Below are 19188 nucleotides of genomic sequence, written 5' to 3'. Positions count from 1 at the left end.
TTAACAACTGTAGCACTACACCACCGGGGTTTCCAATAGCCCCATAAGATAAAATGAGACAAAATGAGCACACCAGCCCAGGGGCAAGGATAAGAAGGCAAGAGGGGACAGGAAAGCTGGTAATGGGGAACCCAAGGTCAAGAGGGGGAGAGTGTTGACATGTCATGGGGCTGGCAACCAATGTCACAGAACAATATGTGTACTAATTGTTTAATGAGAGACTAATATGCTCTGTAAACCTTCATCTAAAGTACAAAAAAAAAAAAAAAAAAAGAAAGACTTTGCTCTTAGATCAACCTGAAAAAAAAAATTACATTTCTTTAATTGCAGGATAACTGCCCCCATCTGCCTAATTCTGGGCAAGAAGATTTCGACAAGGATGGAATTGGGGATGCTTGTGATGAGGATGATGACAATGATGGCGTGAGCGATGAAAAGGTAGGCTGGTGCAGCCACTGACCCTACTCTCAACTTCAGGAGCAGTGTGGCCAGGAGATCGGTGGTCAATATCACTGATTCTTCAGAATCATTAATAAGGAAGACTAGTCACACGGCAGGTTCACCAGCGCCTGGAGCTGTCTAGAGTGCCCTGCTAGGAATGTTTCCGCTCACATGGTTCACTTTAATTACATAAAAAGGAACATGTCCACCTCCCTTCTTTGTAGGGAGGTGCCAGTAATGGGCAATGCTATTACCACCATGAGTGATATACTTGACTTTGTGACAATATTTTCATTTTTTCTGAGAAATTTTTTTCAGAACATCAATGATTTGACAGATTAGCACATACTATGGCACTAACAGGGATAGGTTGCCTGTATTTTCGCTCACAGATATCCTACATCTGACTTTCATTGATTCATTCATTGATTTGAGATTTATGGATCTATTCTCACTGTGACGTATATGGTGTGTCAGTTTTGGATTAGAAAATCTCAAAGTTTTTAACAGGGGACAGATGCATACAAGAGACTAAAATGATGTGGTATCAAGGAAGCATTTCACTAGAGCTGAAAGACTTCATGTGTTTTCTTTTATTCCTATGTTGGTTATTTTTACCTACTGTGAGCAAATAACTTATAAGCCCTGAGCAATATTATAAGAAATCAAATAAGCATTCATGTGTTCTTTCTTAAATTCTGTCCTTGTTTTCTCCCAGGACAATTGCCAGCTTCTATTCAACCCCCGCCAGCTTGACTATGACAAAGATGAGGTTGGGGACCGCTGTGACAACTGCCCATACGTGCACAACCCAGCGCAGATCGACACCGACAACAATGGCGAGGGTGATGCCTGCTCCATGGACATCGACGGGGACGGTCAGTCCTGCACTCACTATCATACATGCATTCTAAGGCTACCATCAGAAGTGCTTACAAACTTCACGTGTTAGCTTGTATTTACGGGTTGAGCTCAACTCCACCCATACAATGATATACCAGTTGCCCTGGAGTTGACTCTGACTCATGGTGCCCCAATATGTTTCAGAGTAGAATTGTGCTCCATGGGGTTGTAAATGGCTGATTTTTCAGAAGTGGATTGCCAGGTCTTTCTTCTGAGGCACGTCTGGGTGGACTTGACCCTCCAACCTTCTGGTTGGCAGCCAACTGCTTTAACCATTTGTGCCACCCAGAGATTCCTGTATAAGATTAAATGATTCATTAAACTGTGCTTGTAGAAGCCTACCCTCATTCTGCCCCTTTAGCCTTTGTCTTTTCTTGTGGTCCATGACAGCAGTCATCAGCTTCAGGACCACCTTTTAGAAAACTATGTATTTGAGGTGAGGCATTGGTGGTTTAGTGATAGAATTCTCACCTTCTGTGTGAGAGATCTGGGTTTGATTTTGGCCAATGTGCTTCGTGCACAGCCACCATCCGTCTGTTAGTGGAGGCTTATGTGTTGCTGTGATGCCAAACGGGTTTCAGTGGGGCTTCCAGACTAAGAGGGACTAGGAAGAAAGGCCTGGTGATCTACTTTAGAAAATCAGCCAATGAAAACCCTATGGATCACAATGGTCCAATCTGTAACTGATCATGGGTATGGTGCAGGACCAGGCAGCATTTCTCTCCATTGTGTGTGGGGTCACCGTGTGTTAAGAGCCGACTTATTGGCAGCCAACAACAACAACATTACATCAGGCATCTTCCTTTCTCCAAACCAGCCCCCGAGTCCTGTGCCTTTGACCTTCCTCATGGCCTCCTCTCTAACACAGCCACCCACTCAAAGTTCCGAGAGCCCAGCCCTTTTCTCACCAAACTGCACCTCTGAAAAAGTCTGGTAGCAGCCATTTGCCTCTTTTTGTGTGATCTCTTGCGGGGCGCTTTTATCTACGTCTTTATTTCTAGTCACTCCATGAACAGCCACTCCATGAAAAGCACCTCCTAAAGGAGTTTCCCATATGGTCACCTCTGATGTCACACCTGCTGACAGGTAAATAGAACACTGCCCTCTTACTCTGAAGCCCTGTTGTTGTTGTTAGGTGCCGTGGAGTTGGTTCCGACTCATAGTGACCCTATGCACAACAGAACAAAACACTGCCCGGTCCTGAGCCATCCTTACAATCCTTGTTATGCTTGAGCTCATTGTGACTTCCCCAAATAAGCCCTAAACCCACAGCAGGGCGTCAGCTCCTTCGTTCACCCCTTTCCACCGGGTGCAGAGACGAGCAACATCTCCAGGGAAACAGCAGGCAGTCGGTTAGCCTCTTTGGGAGCTGCTGGGTACTCAGCTCTGTGTCTCTGGTCCTGGTATTCCCAGCCATCGCCAGCCGCAGCCCCTCTGGCTCACTGTAACCTACTCTTTTGTCTCATGGTGTGTTTTTTCAGATTATTTTATATACACATATGACAAAATTTGTCATCATTTTAGCCATTTCTAAGTGCACAATTCAGTGATATTCAGGCAGTTAGAATCCAGCAGCTCCTCCCCAGAAGAAAGATATGACAGTCTGCTCCCATGAAGATTACAGCCTTGGAAACCCTGAGGTAGTTCTACTCTGTCCTATAGAGTCACTAGGGGTCAGAATTGACTTGATGGCGGTGGGTTTTTTAAAAATGATAATCACCATGTTGTGCAGCCATCACCACTATCTATTCCCAAAATTTTTTTTTTTTTTTTGTCATTCCACACAAAAACTCTGCACCCACTAGGAGCTATCATAGTGTGTATTTTAACATCACCTTTTCGAGAAACTCCACACCAATTTCTGCTTCCACCGCGCCTCTGAGAGAGCATCTGAATCACATGCTTGCCGGTGGCTCTGAGGCATCAGGGGACCTCCTCCACTCTGTGATTTAGGTTGTCTATTTGATGCTGAGTCTGTTTTTAGGGAGTCCTTTCTCTCTTGACCTCGATCCCTTTTGCTTGGCCACTTCATCCTTGCTCAGACTCTGCCTGACTGAGAATGAGGCTGACCTTTCAACTCTGCCTGATCCCTTCACTCTGGACTCTTGGTTCTTCATATGTGTCACTGTGGTATGGCTGCTGATGCGCATTTATTCATAGCTCCAATATTAGCAGAATCCATTGTCTATTTTCAGATTCCTTCAAATACATATTACATCTAAAATCCCATAAATCTTGCATTGTTATTTTCCTACAAATGTGCACTCGTGTAGTTGATGAGGCATCAGAACCTGGGAGCTAAACAGTTCTGAGGAACCCAGTACATATTTTCTGAGTGGCTCTTTGAGGGGAAATAACCAATATAGTTAAGTGCAGAGTTTTACACTGTGACAACACATTTAATGACTCCTCCTATGTGGAATCCTACCCAGGAATATTCAAGAGCTGGTTCTGTTTTAAACTAAAGACATTTGGACTTTAAAGTGAAATATGATATATGTTCTCTCATGAATCTAATCATCTTTAAGTTCTACCATATTCTTAGACCATATTTTTTTTAATTAAAGAAAAGTTTGGTTGGAAGTTATTTAATGCAAATAGGAAAAGCAGCACATTTTCCTAAAGGCACCGTGCTTCCATTTCTTTCTTTGAACGCCTATAGATGTCTTCAATGAGCGAGACAATTGTCCCTATGTCTACAACATTGACCAGAGAGACACCGATGGCGATGGGGTGGGGGATCACTGTGACAACTGTCCCCTTGTGCACAATCCTGACCAGGTAACTGCTTGTGCCTATAAGGAGAAGTTTGTGTGGGGGGTCTGAGGTCCTTACCAGTTGTGTATATGCATGTGCAGTGATACATACATACAGATGTAGATGCAGACACAGATGGCACAAATGGTTTGTGCTTGATGACTAACCTTAAGGTTGGCAGCTTGAACCTGCTCAGTGACACCACAGAAGAAAGAATCTGCTTCCAAAGATTACAGCCAAGAAAACCCTATGGAGCACAGTTGTACTCTGTAAGACATGGGGTTACTATGAGCCAGAATCAATTCAATGGCAAAAGGTTTGGTTTTTAGGTTTTATAAATATAGATATCCCTTTATCGTCATTTATTAACTCTGCCAAGATACAACAATGTAGGGTTTTCAATAATTTTAACTGGGAACATTTGCTGGACTCAAAGCTATGCATGTCTCTTGCATCCCAGTGGCGAGTCCCAGAAGAGTCGATATGTAGCCTCACTCTATCTAAAGGGATGGGGTCTCTGTGTATTACTCTCTGAATTCCCTGACGCAAATGTAGGAATTGGCGACATTTCCAGATTTGCCTTTGGATGCAGTGAGTGGGAATATAACGCGCTGATACAGACCGTGCACTGTGTGGCAGTGGATGATGTAAACATGGCCTTTCATTCTGTAGCATTTAGTTTCTTCCTGTGAAGACACACAAGTCTGACATATGAAAGTGATTTCCTGTAGAGGGGTGCATAGCGTGGAGGGTGGCAGGGCTGAGAACCCTGGATTCAAGTCCTTGCTCTGATATCCGATAGTCATGTGGTCTCAAGGGAACCATTCCTTCTCCACCATCCTGTCCTCTTAGACTGTACAACCAGACCCCGTGCTGGTTCTTCAGCGCTACCTCTGTGAGTCTTCCCTGCTTCAGTGCGTGAATGCTCACTGCTGCCTTCCTCTTGCTGTGCCCCCTTAGACAGATGTGGACAATGACCTTGTTGGGGACCAGTGTGACAACAATGAGGACATCGATGAGGATGGTCACCAGAACAACCAGGATAACTGCCCTTACATCTCCAACGCCAACCAGGCCGACCACGACAGGGATGGCAAAGGCGATGCGTGCGACTCGGATGACGACAATGACGGTATCCCTGATGACAGGGACAACTGTAGGCTTGTCTTCAACCCAGACCAGGAGGACTCAGATGGTAGGTGCTGTTTCTGGTCCTTTCGTACGGTGGAAACCTCCCTGTGAACAGTCCTGCAAAGACAGGGATGTGTGTGTGATGAAACTGTTGTAAAACTCCTGGTAGGGAGATGCAGCCACGCTGAAAGGGCAGTGTTCCTTTCCTGCTCCGTGCATTTTTAGCTCTTTCTGTGTGTATTGTTCAACAGATGATATGCCTCAGGGATCTGCTTATGTACGTTGGGATGAGGGAAAGTGTCAGCGTCTTTATACCAATCTTCAAACTTCGGACAATCTCTAAGAAAGAAATGTCAGTTTAAACATAACGTGAAACAGTGATTCAGTGTATTATGGCAGTGAGGTCACTGAGGACTTAGTCTTTTAAGGGCTAAGCAAACAAAAAATGGCAGGAGTGTGGAGCATAAAGGGAAAACAATTATGTTACCTGGGTTAATATGAATTAGTGGTCTCCAGCAGCATAGGGTCCTGGGGAGGCTGAGACCATCAGGATTCTGCAGCCTTTTATGCCCCATCTTCATGTAACAACTGAGGGGTGTGGCTGGGCTCAGTGGCCATCTGAGGCTGTCTGACTTCCAGTTGGAGATGCAAAGAGTGTCTTAGTGAGCCATCCTGGCCAGCTCCAGTGGACTTGCTGAGGACACAGATCCTTAGTAAACCATCATAAGGGGCTAAGAAGGATATGGGAAAACACCAAGATCCACAGTGCAGCCTGGAGGACCCTCCCTGGGATTTAACAGGAAGCACGAAGCTATTGGTTGGTAGGAAAACAGACTGGATCCAGATCATAGAGGGCAGTGGGTTTGCCAGCAGGTGGAGCATATGCCAGACCTTTCACCCAGGGAAGTGGTGGGATGGAATAGAAGCTCCCACACATGGGAGTATTTCAGTATTTTTAAGATTTCCATGTGCAGGATTATGTGCCTGCCACACACAGTTGGTGTGCAGTGCAAGCTATTGAAAAGAATGGAAAAGGAGTTTAAGAATGTGATGGGAGAGTCCATCAAACTTTGTATCTTTTTCTCCTAAAACGACTGGCACAAAAATGGGCTAACTCAGTCATAGCCTATAGGATGATCAGTGTTACCATGGAGCTGGATAGCTGCTGAGGCGACATGGTTCTTCTTCCCATATACACCAGGGTGGTGTATGGATCACTTACCCCTGCACTCCCAGCCTCCTACTACCACCTCCCTGAAAAATTTGGAGTTCATATCTCCCCAGGAGAAATCATTTCTAGTACAAGTTCTGCCTTAAATTCCAAGTAGATTAGAGGCAGAGAGGAAGAGAAAGATGCTGATAGATGTGCTGGGAACTACCAGGGTAAAATGTTAGAGACTGAGCTTGCTGTTCCCTGACAACAGTCATTCAGACCCCATACCCCAGTGCTGAGTCAGAAAAGGGAGAAAAGTCTCTGGTGGGATTTGACTTCATTTCTCCTTTGCTGTACTATGTACCAGAGCAATGTTTTGAAAAGCTTATCAAGACTTCTCCTAGCATTCAACTGAAAGTCTTAGAGATCACTAAGCGTTAATCCACAAAATGCCGTGAAACGTTTAACCTTAAATTTTCAGAGGATGATGCACGAACTTTTCTCAGACCTAGCAAGGCCAGTGATGACCAACTCTCTGATTTGTTGTTTCTGTTTCATCCTTTGTGAATAGGCGATGGGCGGGGTGATGCTTGCAAAGATGACTTTGACAATGACAGTGTCCCAGACATTGATGATGTGTGTCCTGAAAACAATGCCATCAGCGAGACTGACTTCAGGAACTTCCAGATGGTCCACCTGGACCCCAAAGGCACCACTCAAATTGATCCCAATTGGGTGATCCGTCACCAAGGCAAGGAGCTGGTTCAGACAGCGAACTCTGACCCTGGCATCGCTGTAGGTGAGCCTCCAAGATACAGTGTGTGGGACTATTGTGATCCCGCCATGATCAAATGACCGCAGGAACACAAGCTGCTCTTTAAAATAATGGAGATGGGTTTAGTGTGGTCTTTCTGCCAGCCTCCATCCACTCATGGTGTGTAGAACTGTCGACATAAATAATTAAAGTAGAAAAACTTGGGGACCCGTGGATTTGCCTCTCCAAAGGCAATTCCAACCCATGGTGACCCCCATGTGTGTTAATTTTTGGATTTGTACTTTAAAATATCTATTATGTAATACAAAAAAGTCCTCCCCTTGTTCTGTAAATGTAACTCCCCTCCTTGAAGAAAATCAGGAAAAATTAATCAAACTCACAACAGCAGAACATGGGCTGGGTGGAGGAGGGGAGCCTGTCCCAATCTCTTCATACCTGCATTCACGTCATCCCAGGGATAATTTGGGAATTTCCTTAGATGGTGTGTCTGACTACATCCTGTGACAGAACGCCTTCCCTTTGAATCCAGGTTTCGATGAATTTGGGTCTGTCGACTTCAGTGGCACGTTTTATGTCAATACCGACCGGGACGACGATTATGCTGGCTTTGTCTTTGGCTATCAGTCCAGCAGCAGATTCTATGTGGTGATGTGGAAGCAGGTCACTCAGACCTACTGGGAGGACAAGCCCACGCGGGCATATGGCTACTCAGGGGTGTCTCTCAAAGTGGTCAACTCCACGACGGGCACGGGAGAGCACCTGCGGAATGCGCTGTGGCACACGGGGAACACGGAGGGCCAGGTGAGGAACACAAGGCGGGCAGACATGGCTCCTCCTTATACCACTTCACAGATACCACACACATGCTTCAGCCATTCTAAAGACACCCCAACTTCTGTTTTTATTTATTTTTACCTAAAACATGACAATCATTTTGTTATTGCTAGTTACTATTAAGTTGCTCCGACTCATGATGATCTAACGTATCACAAAACAAAATGCTGGCCAGTCCTGTGCCATCTTCATGACCGTTGGTATGTTTGAGCCCACTGGACTCAAACACGATAACTGTAGTCATCTTTTATTGAGTGCCTGCTTTATAAAGGACTGTCCCTTCTGCTTTTATGAACACAATTGGCAGCCCGCTTGCAAATTAGTCACATTCTGCCCTCTTGTAGAGATAGCCAGAGTCCTGGTGGCACAGTAGCTAAGAGCTCAGCTGCTAACCCAAAAGTTGGCATTTCGAATCCACCAGCTGCTCCTTGGTAACCCTATGAGGCAGTTCTACTCTGTCCTGTGGAGTTGCTATGAGTCAGAATCGACTTGATGGCAATTTTTTTTTTTTTTTCCCTAGAGACAGGCAGAGCTGGGTTTCAAAAAGTTTAAAAATTTTGCCCAAGGTCTTCACTGGGAAAGTAGCAGATGCTGATGTGAGGCTGTGACTCTGACTCAGGCCTGGGTTCCTCACACTGGGCGCCACTGCTGCTTATATATGGATTTTGGATCCATCCAGGAGGAGATGTGTTCTGTGAGATGCATGAGAGCGATGCAGCCACATGCACCTCGAGGACTCATTTGCATAGGGAAGACTGTGTATTTCCCTGTTGGTGTTATGAAGTGTTTTGAAGCCCAGGTTACTGGCTGTGCTCAGTAGTGATATTTTCTTCTTCTGCAGGTGCGCACATTATGGCACGACCCCAAAAATATTGGCTGGAAAGATTTCACGGCTTACAGGTGGCATCTTACTCATAGACCCAAGACAGGTTACATAAGGTGAGGGCATCTCGATTCCTTCCAGGTTTCTATCAAATGATGACCATTCTGGGAACTTCTTTCCACTTGACTTCAAGTCTAAATGTTAATAGACAAATTAAAGAAATATTAATAGACAAAAAAACAGTTGCCGTTGAATTGACTCTGACTTATGGCGACTCATGTGTGTCAGAGTACAATTGTGCTCCATAGGGTTTTCAGTATCTGATTTTTTTGGAAATAGCTTGCCAGGTCTTTCTTCTCTGGTGCCTCTGGGTGGATTCTAACCTCCAACCATAGCCAATATGAATTCTAATGTATGCGTTCTTCTTCAGATTTTTCATTTTTAAAAACGTTCCCTTTTTTGTCCCACAACTGTATGTGTTATTTCTAAAAATATTCTTGAAGAGGAGAATCTAAGACTTGTCTTGTTAAAATCATTTGGAGAATGTTGAGTATCTTTCTCCTAAATACTACTCTGGACGTGGAAAAGAAAGTGCAATTAAAATAACTGCATCTTTGCAATATTAGCATGTGCATTAGCTGGAGAACACATTCATACTTCTTCATGATGTTGTAAAATGGCTGAACTTAAAACACATTTTAAAATAACTTTAACAGTTATCAGCTCCACAGATTTTTTTTTTCTCTAGGCTTGATGGCATTTGTAATTAATTTTGATTGAAAGAAAATGTGGACAATTTAAATTTAATTTTTTTTTTTTTTAAAGTTAGACTTAGTTAATAAGAACCATGACCTGCTTGGATTCTCCATAGATGCTGGAAACAAGCATGTCCATTGTAGGTATAAACCCACCTGCACAGGTGAGGAGCCAGGTGGTGTAGGGATGTGATGTCTCCTTGTAGAGCCTTCCACTTATTCTCTCATTGCTTCATCATAGGAGCCTTACTATAATGAGCAGGTGAGCACCTGCAGAAAGTGCTGTGGCACAGGGAGAACATGGTTTCTGGCTTGCCCTCTCCATGTTGGGTAGAGCCCCTGTCTCTACTTTCGAACACTCAGTCTAGTGGGAGAAACCCAGGTGTGCTTATGATTTTAATACAAGGTGAAGGTCTGAGAAGCGTGACAACATGTAAATAAAATGGCACCCAACAGGTTAGGAGGATGCACCTGGCTCCACCTGGGGGAGACTGAGGATGCCCTTCCCTCAATCAAACTGTCTGTGGGTTCTCAAAAGCAAAGACTGTGGTCGACCTCTCTGTGGGTGATTGCTATGCATTGATTGACTGTGGTGCTGACATGAGTTAAGAGAAAGGAGGAGAGTGTTGAGTTGGCCTGTGGTTGTAAGGAGAAAGTAAGCAGCTCGCCCCCTCCCTAGAGGTTATGCTGAATCCACGAGCTGAGACTCTTAGACTCTCCCGTGCCAACAGCTCTTACAATGACTGACCACCTAGTGTTTGGTGAATCTGCTTCATGAGTTCACATATCTCCTTCTTTCCCTTTTTAGAGTGTTAGTGCATGAAGGAAAACAGGTGATGGCTGACTCAGGGCCTATCTACGACCAAACCTATGCTGGAGGGCGGCTAGGCCTGTTTGTCTTCTCTCAAGAGATGGTCTATTTCTCGGACCTCAGATATGAATGCAGAGGTGGGTATGAGAATCAATGCACTGGGGTAGTGTGGCAGCTGGGGATGAAACACACGCTTACTTTTCCTTTCACAAAAGCTATGAATTGGGATGATAAACTGGGGACCCATTCCTAGCAGATGTTTTGTTTGGCCAGCATGGTTTTTGTTTATTTGTTTGTTTTAAATTGAATTTGCACGCCTTTGGCAGGACACTTTCCAGTTATTCACTGGCCCCACCCACCCCAATTTCACTGTATCCACAGCTTCTTATTCCCTTACCTGCTGGACTCTTAAAGGCATTCTAGATTGCTACCCTTGCTAAAAATTAGGAAAGGAATAAAGAATGAAAGGAAGGAAGGGAGGAAGGCAGGGAAGTAGAGGAAGGCGGGGAAGAGAGGAAGGGTTTCTTTTTAGTTATTTATCTAGAGCATATTTGGGTCATGTGACTATAGACCTGGAAGGGAACTTGAGGTCTCATATGGTCCAATGCCATGCCTTCTAGAAGATATGAAAACATCATCCTGCAGGCAGATGATGTTAGCAAGGCTCAGAGATGTGTCTCAAAAATCACACATTGACAAGCGCACAGATAATAAAGGTGTAAAAGAATTTTGACTTCTTGCTTCTGGTGAAGTTTTCCTTTCCCTATCTTAGGTTGCCTTTCAAGACATTTCATGTTCTCATCCATTCAGTGATCCACCCTTCCACCCATTCATCCATCCAGTCAATGATCCATCCACCCACCACCCACGTACCTATCCATCTGTCTGTCCGTCCATCCGTCCGTCCATCCATCCATTCATCCACTCATCTATCCATCCATCCATTCAATGATCCACCCACCTATCCATCCACCCACCACCCACCTACCCATCCATCTGTCCGTCCATCTGTCCGTCCGTCCATCTGTCTGTCCATCCATCCATCTATTCATCCATACATACATCCACGCATCTGTTTACCCATCCACCCATCCACCCATCCATCCATCCAATGATCCACCCACCCACCCATTTATCCATTCAATGATCCATCCATACATTCACCCACTCACCCAACTACCCATCAATCTATATTGTGAATGTCATTTTTTATATTGAAATAATGATGTTTTAGGTTATAGGCAAAACAAAAGCCATGACCCTATCATCCTAATTCAGTTTATCTTTTTTTTTTTCAGATATCTAAACAAGATTTGCTGCATTTCCAGCCATGTACTGTACATGCTGTTACCCAGACACCTCAATTCATCCTGGCACTTGCAGCTTCTCTCTCTTAGCAGCACCTCCTGCCCCTTGCCCTTAACTCTGAATGGTTATTCATCTCCTGTCATCAACCCCAAACCCAAGTGCCTTCATAGGATAAATGTTAATGAAACCCAAAGATGAGATTCCAACCCATTATAGGAAAACAGTTTGATAATGTATGTGACTCTATGCAGAGTGAAAATGGAGTATGACATGCATTGTTCTTTCTTGTGTGTTTAAAAAAGAATGACGTTTACATATAAAATGTAATTACTTATTGTATTTATGTGTATATGGAGTTGAAGGGAGTACTGTGCATATACCATTATCATAAATTAAGCAGGAAAAATATTGCTAAATCACTTTCATTGCTTAAAGTTGTCACTATTCTTGGAATAGAGCTGTTCTACAATAACACACAAATCATATTAGGTCAATTATAAAACAGGGTCAATGAATGTCTGAGGCAATGCCATAGTAAGGAAGAGGCTAGAAAACGATAATCATATCAGACTATAGCCTGATCTCAAATGATGGAAGATATCAATTAACTAATTGGAACATAAAAAATAATTACAAAAATAAGTGAATACCCCCCATTCTCCTCTTCTCCTATAATGAACCACCCCCACACACATTATGCAGAGATGTAATTGAATCAAGGAAGGATTATCTTTTTGTAAATATCTTGTGAAAAGGGTTGAACTAGATTCTAAACGTGAGCCTGGGACTGGCAAATTCCAACTTAAGTGTTAGTTTAGCAGAGCAAAGTGCCTTAGTTTGAGCTGGTCACTTCTGCTGTTCTAGCACTGAGAGAATTCTTGGCTACTTGCCATTTGGTTTTGCATTACGGCCACCAGAACTTTTTGCTTGGGCTTCTTTCTCAATCTCTGGTACTAGCGAACAGACAAGCAGACACATAAGCAAATGCACTTTGGCATATAATTCCTATTCTAGGCTTTGGGAACTATGGAATAGTTGCTTTTACCTAATTCACTAACACATTTCATTAAGGTTCCAGTTATAAATGTTTTGTTAATATTTATTGAATGAATATAGAATGCAACTCCATTTGCCAGTAACTTATTTTAGATGTGTCAAGTAATACATAGGTAGTATAATTTCTAGAAATGAACTTATAACCAGTATGTAATAATATATAGTGTTACAGCAAGAAATATGCTTGCAAGCATACAAGGCTTAGTAATATTATGTTGTCATGATAAAGCATGCTGTAAAATGTAATAGGTAAATAAATAATAATGAAGAGTTTATAAATGGAACCTTAATATATACTATTGACAGTAATTTTAATATCGTATGTTTTACTGTTACCTCTCTGCTGTATATAGGATTTTTTTTTTTAATACTGAAGAAATACCAGCATTTACTGTTAAAAGACACACCGATTAACTAGTCATGCAGTAATGTACAAAAGTTTGATTTCTTTTTGGCTTTAAGTTGCATGGTCTTTCTTAAAAAAATACTAATCGCACTCTATGTAGGGGTTTAATAAGTTTGTCTTGTCTGTCTGATATGGGGTGACTCTTCCTCCCCTTTCTGTTAATAGTGATCTCATTTCCATGTCTAGTAGAAAGGATCTATAGCATTAGTCTTAATTACAGATTTCATTTTTGTTTTGATAAAATTATTTTTGTTGCTTCCTTTGAGGTTAATTTTGTTTTGTTTCTTTTGCTGCCACTTCTTTCTTTTTTTCTTTTTTTTTATTTTGTGGAACTGTAGTCCCAAGACCAGTAAAGGGTTGGGAGACTTCATTAAATGTAAGGATCATAAAGAATGAGTGGGTTTTCTGTTTTGTGGTTGTTTGGTCAAACAATACAATGGTGTGGGATGATGCTGTTAATATTCAGAATGTACCATATTTTCCTGTAAATTATTTATTTTTTTTTAACAAGCTTCTAGTACAAGTGGATGAAACTTCATTTGTTTGCCAAAGACTGTAAATATTTATTTATTTGTTCACATGGTCAGACTTTCACCACTGATGCCCTACATCTAGCTAGAACCTCCCTTTTATACTTTAAAAATCAATAACAGGAAATAAATTGTAAAAAGGTTTTCTATAAACGGATCTCTCTCCCTTTTTTAAAGGTAATTGGCTGGGTTTCTGCTGGGGGAAACAAAAAAAATTCAACCAAGGGGGAATGAGCATTTTGCCCCTTATAACCTAAATGAGGAAACCCTGGTGGTGTAGTGGTTAAGCATTCGGCTGCTAACCAAAAGGTTGACAGTTTGAATCTACCAGGTGCTCCTTGGAAACCCTATGGGTCACTTCTACTCTGTCCTGTAGGGTCACTATGAGTTGGAATCGACTCGACAGCAATGGGGTGGGTAACATAAACAAGCATGAAGTTTGTTACGGTTTTCCCTTTCTACCATTCGGGATAAAATGGAGAAGCTCCATTTCACCTAGGTCTCAGTAGATCCTTCTGAGTTGCCCAGTGTTGTGCTGGTACAGCCACATAGCAATTCAGCCTCCTGCCATTCTCGCTATCAGAAAAGGGAGCAGGATTCTGCAGCAGGTTTGGCAGGTATTCCAGGAATGATTCAGAAAAGCAGAATGACAGGAGGGACACCTCTCACTGACACAGAGAGCTGTGCTTCTCTGCACTCCTCCACCTTCCAGCCCAGGGAGAGGAGGGGGAAGAGCAAAGATTTAGTAAGTGTACATTTTGTGATGATGCACACAAGAATAAATTTCCAACTTACTGGAGAGAGAATAGGAAAAACAACACAGTAGTTTGGAAGTTCCCAAGTATTTTTAGGGATTCCTGAATATTATAGCAGAATCAAATATAGCAGAAAGATGAGAGAGACGGGGGAGGTGTAGAGGGGAAGAGAGAGAGGGAGAGAGAATGAGAGACAGAGAGAATAAGAGAGAGAATGAGAGAGAGAGAAGAGAAGGGAAGAGAAAATAGAAGAAAGAGTATTGTGTGTGTGTGAGAGAGAGAGAGATTGAAGGGGAAAAAAAAACAAGCATATTTGGCTAAGATTGAAGAAAAGCGAGAGTGAGTCAGACAGTGAAGCAATAAGACATAGGAAAGGCCGTTTAAGGTGATGGATGTGAACTTAAGGCCCAGTTCTGACTTGAGTGGTGGAACGGGTGGATATTGTTATATAAACATGGAGGAGAAGGCTAGGCTTATACATGTAAGTCAGGAAGCCTTTGAAAAGTTCAGAGACAATATAAGATAGATAGATAGATGATAGATAGATAGATGATAGATAGATAGATGATAGATAGATAGATAGATAGATAGATAGATAGATAGATAGATAGATAGATAGATAGATAGATAGATAGATAGATGGTAGATAGGTAGATAGGTAGATAGGTAGATAGATGATAGATAGATAGATAGATAGATAGATAGATAGATAGATAGATAGATAGATAGATAGATAGATAGATAGATAGATAGATAGATGATAGGTAGATAGGTAGATGATAGATCGATGATAGATAGATGATAGATAGCTAGATCGATGATAGATAGATGATAGATAGCTAGATCGATGATAGATTGATGATAGATCAATGATAGGTAGATCGATGATAGATAGATAGATCGATGATAGATAGATAGATAGATAGATAGATAGATAGATAGATAGATAGATAGATAGATAGATAGATAGATAGATAGATATAGATAGATAGATGATAGATAGATAGATAGATAGATAGATAGATAGATAGATAGATAGATAGATAGATAGATAGATAGATAGATAGATAGATAGATAGATGATAGATAGATAGATGATAGATAGATAGATAGATAGATAGATAGATAGATAGATAGATAGATAGATAGATAGATGATAGATAGATAGATGATAGATAGATAGATAGATAGATAGATAGATAGATAGATAGATAGATAGATAGATAGATAGATAGATAGATAGATAGATAGATAGATGATAGAAAGAAAACAAAACAAACTCATTGCTGTTGAGTTAATTCTGACTCATAGTGACCCTATAGGACGGAGTAGAACTGCCTCATAGGGTTCCCAAGGACTGGCTGGTGGATTTGAACTGCCAACCTTTTGGTTAGCACCCAAGCTCTTAACCACTTCTCCACCATATGTATATGTACGTAATTGGTTAAGTGCTCTGGCACGTATGTTAATAACGGTGCTTTAAAATCGTGCATTGCATCAATGGTATATCTCATATATTCAGATTATTTTCAGTAATTTACTAGAATATGTAAGTTTTCCAACAGGCAGCTGCATTTCCTTGCAACGGCAGTGGCCATATCAGAAACATTGTCGCTTAGGATGACTTTTTCATGGTCTGTAAATGGATGCTGAAGAGGCCCATGGAATCCAGGGCTCTAGCTCTACCCTAGTGAAGAAGCAAGCCCTGTTCAGACTCCCAGGATTTGTGTTTTCTGTGAGAGAAAAAAATCTGTATTTCTCCTTCTTTTCCTTCTGTTTAAGGGTCCTGTTGTGGATTAAATTATGCCCCCCAAAATATATGCTGAAGTCATAACTCCTATACCTGTAAATGCTACCTCATATGGGAATAAGAGCTTTCTTTGTTATGTTAATGAGGCCACAACAGAGTAGAGTGGGTCCTAAACCTAATCCCACCTGAGACAATTGCACACGGGGAAGAGAGACACCATGTGAAGATCCCTCTACAAGCTGAGGAGTGCCAAGGATGATCCCTGGCTACTGACAAGGAAGGACCCTGCCCATGATCTGAAGCTCTAGTTCAGACTTCCAGCCTCCAAAACTGTGAGACAATATATTCTTGTTCTTCAAAGCCACTCACTGGTACACTTTTTTCTTATGGCAGCCCTAGGAGGCTGAGACAGGTCCTAAAATGGTGTAAAATTATAAGCCTTCAAACAAGTGGCTTTGTGAACCACAGATCTAAAAGGAGCTGGAGATTGTACTAACGCAGGGTTCTAGTGAGCCACACTGTCCACTCATCCAACCCACTCATTCTAACCCACGCACAAACCTTTGTCAACAGGATGGGTCAGTGGATTAAATACTAGGACACGCCCAGTCCTAAGTTACCAGATGAGGCATCTATAACAGTGGGAGGAAAGAAGGACTCCAGGATCAGAGAGAACCTCAGTGGGGCATCGCTGGAGCCAGGGAGGCCATCGCTCCAGCTGTTGGCTCCTCTGAACTGTCAGCTTTATGGAGGGGTTCCTCTGTAGTCTCTGCAGGTGTCAAACCCTTCTAGCAGACTTCGCTCTGTGATTCTGAGTCTCACAAAGTGATGTTTAGGGGATGGCACATAGTGACCTAGTGGGAACAGTGGGGGACAGGTGCTTGAATGTGATCCTCTGACCAAAAAGTAAAATACCGGGTGTCATAGTGTCAGCACCTACTCATGGCAACTCCAGGTGTCCCAGAGTAGAACTGTGCTCTGAGGGTTTTCAATGGCTGGTTTTTCAGAAGTAGATCTCCAGGCTTTTCCTCAAGGTGGCTCTGGGTAGCCTCAAACCTCCAACCTCTCAGTTGCTGTTTGTACCATACAGAGAAAAACTTTAGGATTAAAAGAGAGGCTTCAGATAAGGTCCTTAGAACAGGACATGTGACACGTGCCAATTCTCCCCACTCTCTTACATAGATCCTAGGAAGTCCTACCCCTGGTGACCCAGGGAAGGAAGAGAAAACAACAGGGAAGACATCCCCCTGTGAAATGCACTGCCCAGCAAAGATGCAGGTCCTTGCCCCCCAGAGAAGAGAAGTTTGGCAGAGAGCATGGACTTCATAGGAATGAGAGCTGTTTGCTGCCAACTCGAGGAAGGGGACTCTGGTGTTGGAAAATCTTGTAGCATTCACCAACAAGTCTGGACCAGGAGCAGCCAAGTGTCAACCCAATGGCAGCATTGCCTGATCCTCACTGCCTTGCACAATGTGGAGGTGGCAATATCTCCTCCCTCAGACTTCTCTTGGCATTCCCTCTTGAAGAGGCTGGCTTGAGGGATTATCTCTGGCACTGAGCCCTTGGTGATTCGCCCATACTTGGTCATCATAGAAGGTGGCTGGCCATTTCTAGTGGTGTAGCCAGAGGACTGTGCTATTTATAGACTTGCCTTCCATAAACCACCCTCAGTTAGTAACGCTTGGCTATAAGGATCGGTGAACTCTTGTACTACTTCTCAGACACCCTTTTTGTTTGTAGTGACTTTTTCACCCCAAAACACACCCAAGTGCATTGTTAAGCAGTGATATTTTGATGTTATGGCTTCCAGCATAGACGCTCTCTCTAAACTACTTGAGACAGCCGCCTTAGTCAGAGAACATCACACGCAACAACTTTAAATGAAGGCTAAGACCAAGTAGTTTCCTTGGCCTGCATTTCCCAAGAAAGAGGGAAGAGGTAGCTTCATTTAAGCTCCTCTGTCTGTTGTGTGTGCTTGCTTTATTTCTGTGACTTCCAGAGCTCCTCAGTGTTTATCCTCTATTTTACCCTAAGAGTGTGTTTCTGTCCAGTACCTTTATGTTGGAAGACAATTCAATGGCAAGATAACTATGAGCTACCAAAGGTAATATTTAAAAAAAAAAAAAATGGTGTAGAGAAAGAATCAAAGTATTAGCACAATAAAACTTGATTGAATTCCATTTTATGTGCTATTTACTGTCAAATTGCTCTTTACTATTTATACACACTTGTTCAGCAGATTTATTTTTCTATCTGTGAAAATTGTTTAGTTTTCTTGGGGTGGAATAGGATACATGTGATTTTCCCATAAAAAAAAAATAGGTCTTTTTTTCTTTTAATATGGTTTCAAGAATAAATTATAGCTTTTAAACAAGATATATTTTATTAAACATATTCATGTATTAAATATACTTAAACATTAAATATTGAAGCTCCCTGGTTTGCACCTGAATACTAACCTAAAAGTTTGTTATTTGGATCCACTTAAGAGCGCCAGGAAAGAAAAGCCTAGAGATCATCTTCTATAAAAATTGCAGGCAAGAAAACCCAACGGAGCAGTTCTACTCTGTAATACATGGGGTTGCCGTGAGTTGGAATTGACTGACAGCAACGGGTTTGGTTTCTGGTTTGTTTAATAGTGAATATTTAATATGATGTTTGTATGTATGTATGTAGCTATGTATCTATCTATCATCTATCTATCTACCTACCTATCTACCTATTATCTATCATCTATTTATCTATCATCTATCTATCTACCTATCCATCAATCATCTATCTATCTATCTATCTGTCTGTCTGTCTATCTATCTATCTATATGTTGTTGTTAGGTGCCATCTAGTCAGTTTCAACTCCTAGTCAAACGAAACAAAACACTGCCCAGTCCTGCAACATTCTCGCAACAGGTGGTATGCTTGAGCCCATTGATGCAGCCACTGTGTCAACCCATCTCCTTGAGGGTCTTCCTCTTTTTCGATGACCCTCCACTTTACCAAGCA

At 42.3% G+C, this 19188-nt stretch overlaps 1 protein-coding gene across 2 annotated transcripts in view; it reads left to right on the top strand.

The window, feature by feature from the left end:
* THBS2 (thrombospondin 2) overlaps positions 1-13822 on the top strand; it is a 59915-nt gene extending 46093 nt beyond the window's left edge. For both annotated transcript variants that reach the window (XM_049905775.1, XM_049905767.1), the window contains 9 exons: positions 331-438; positions 1160-1319; positions 4007-4125; positions 5062-5296; positions 6957-7184; positions 7690-7961; positions 8836-8933; positions 10381-10520; positions 11682-13822. In XM_049905775.1, coding sequence (XP_049761732.1) covers positions 331-438; positions 1160-1319; positions 4007-4125; positions 5062-5296; positions 6957-7184; positions 7690-7961; positions 8836-8933; positions 10381-10520; positions 11682-11689 — 1368 coding nt within the window. In that variant the 3' untranslated portion in view covers positions 11690-13822. The remainder of the gene's footprint in view (positions 1-330; positions 439-1159; positions 1320-4006; positions 4126-5061; positions 5297-6956; positions 7185-7689; positions 7962-8835; positions 8934-10380; positions 10521-11681) is intronic.
* The last annotated feature ends 5366 nt before the right edge of the window (positions 13823-19188 follow it).

Source organism: Elephas maximus, chromosome 1, assembly GCF_024166365.1.
Source record: "Elephas maximus indicus isolate mEleMax1 chromosome 1, mEleMax1 primary haplotype, whole genome shotgun sequence".
NCBI lineage: Eukaryota > Metazoa > Chordata > Mammalia > Proboscidea > Elephantidae > Elephas > Elephas maximus.
Note: the sequence above shows the minus strand (reverse complement) of the source record. Positions and strands in the feature narration are given on the sequence as shown.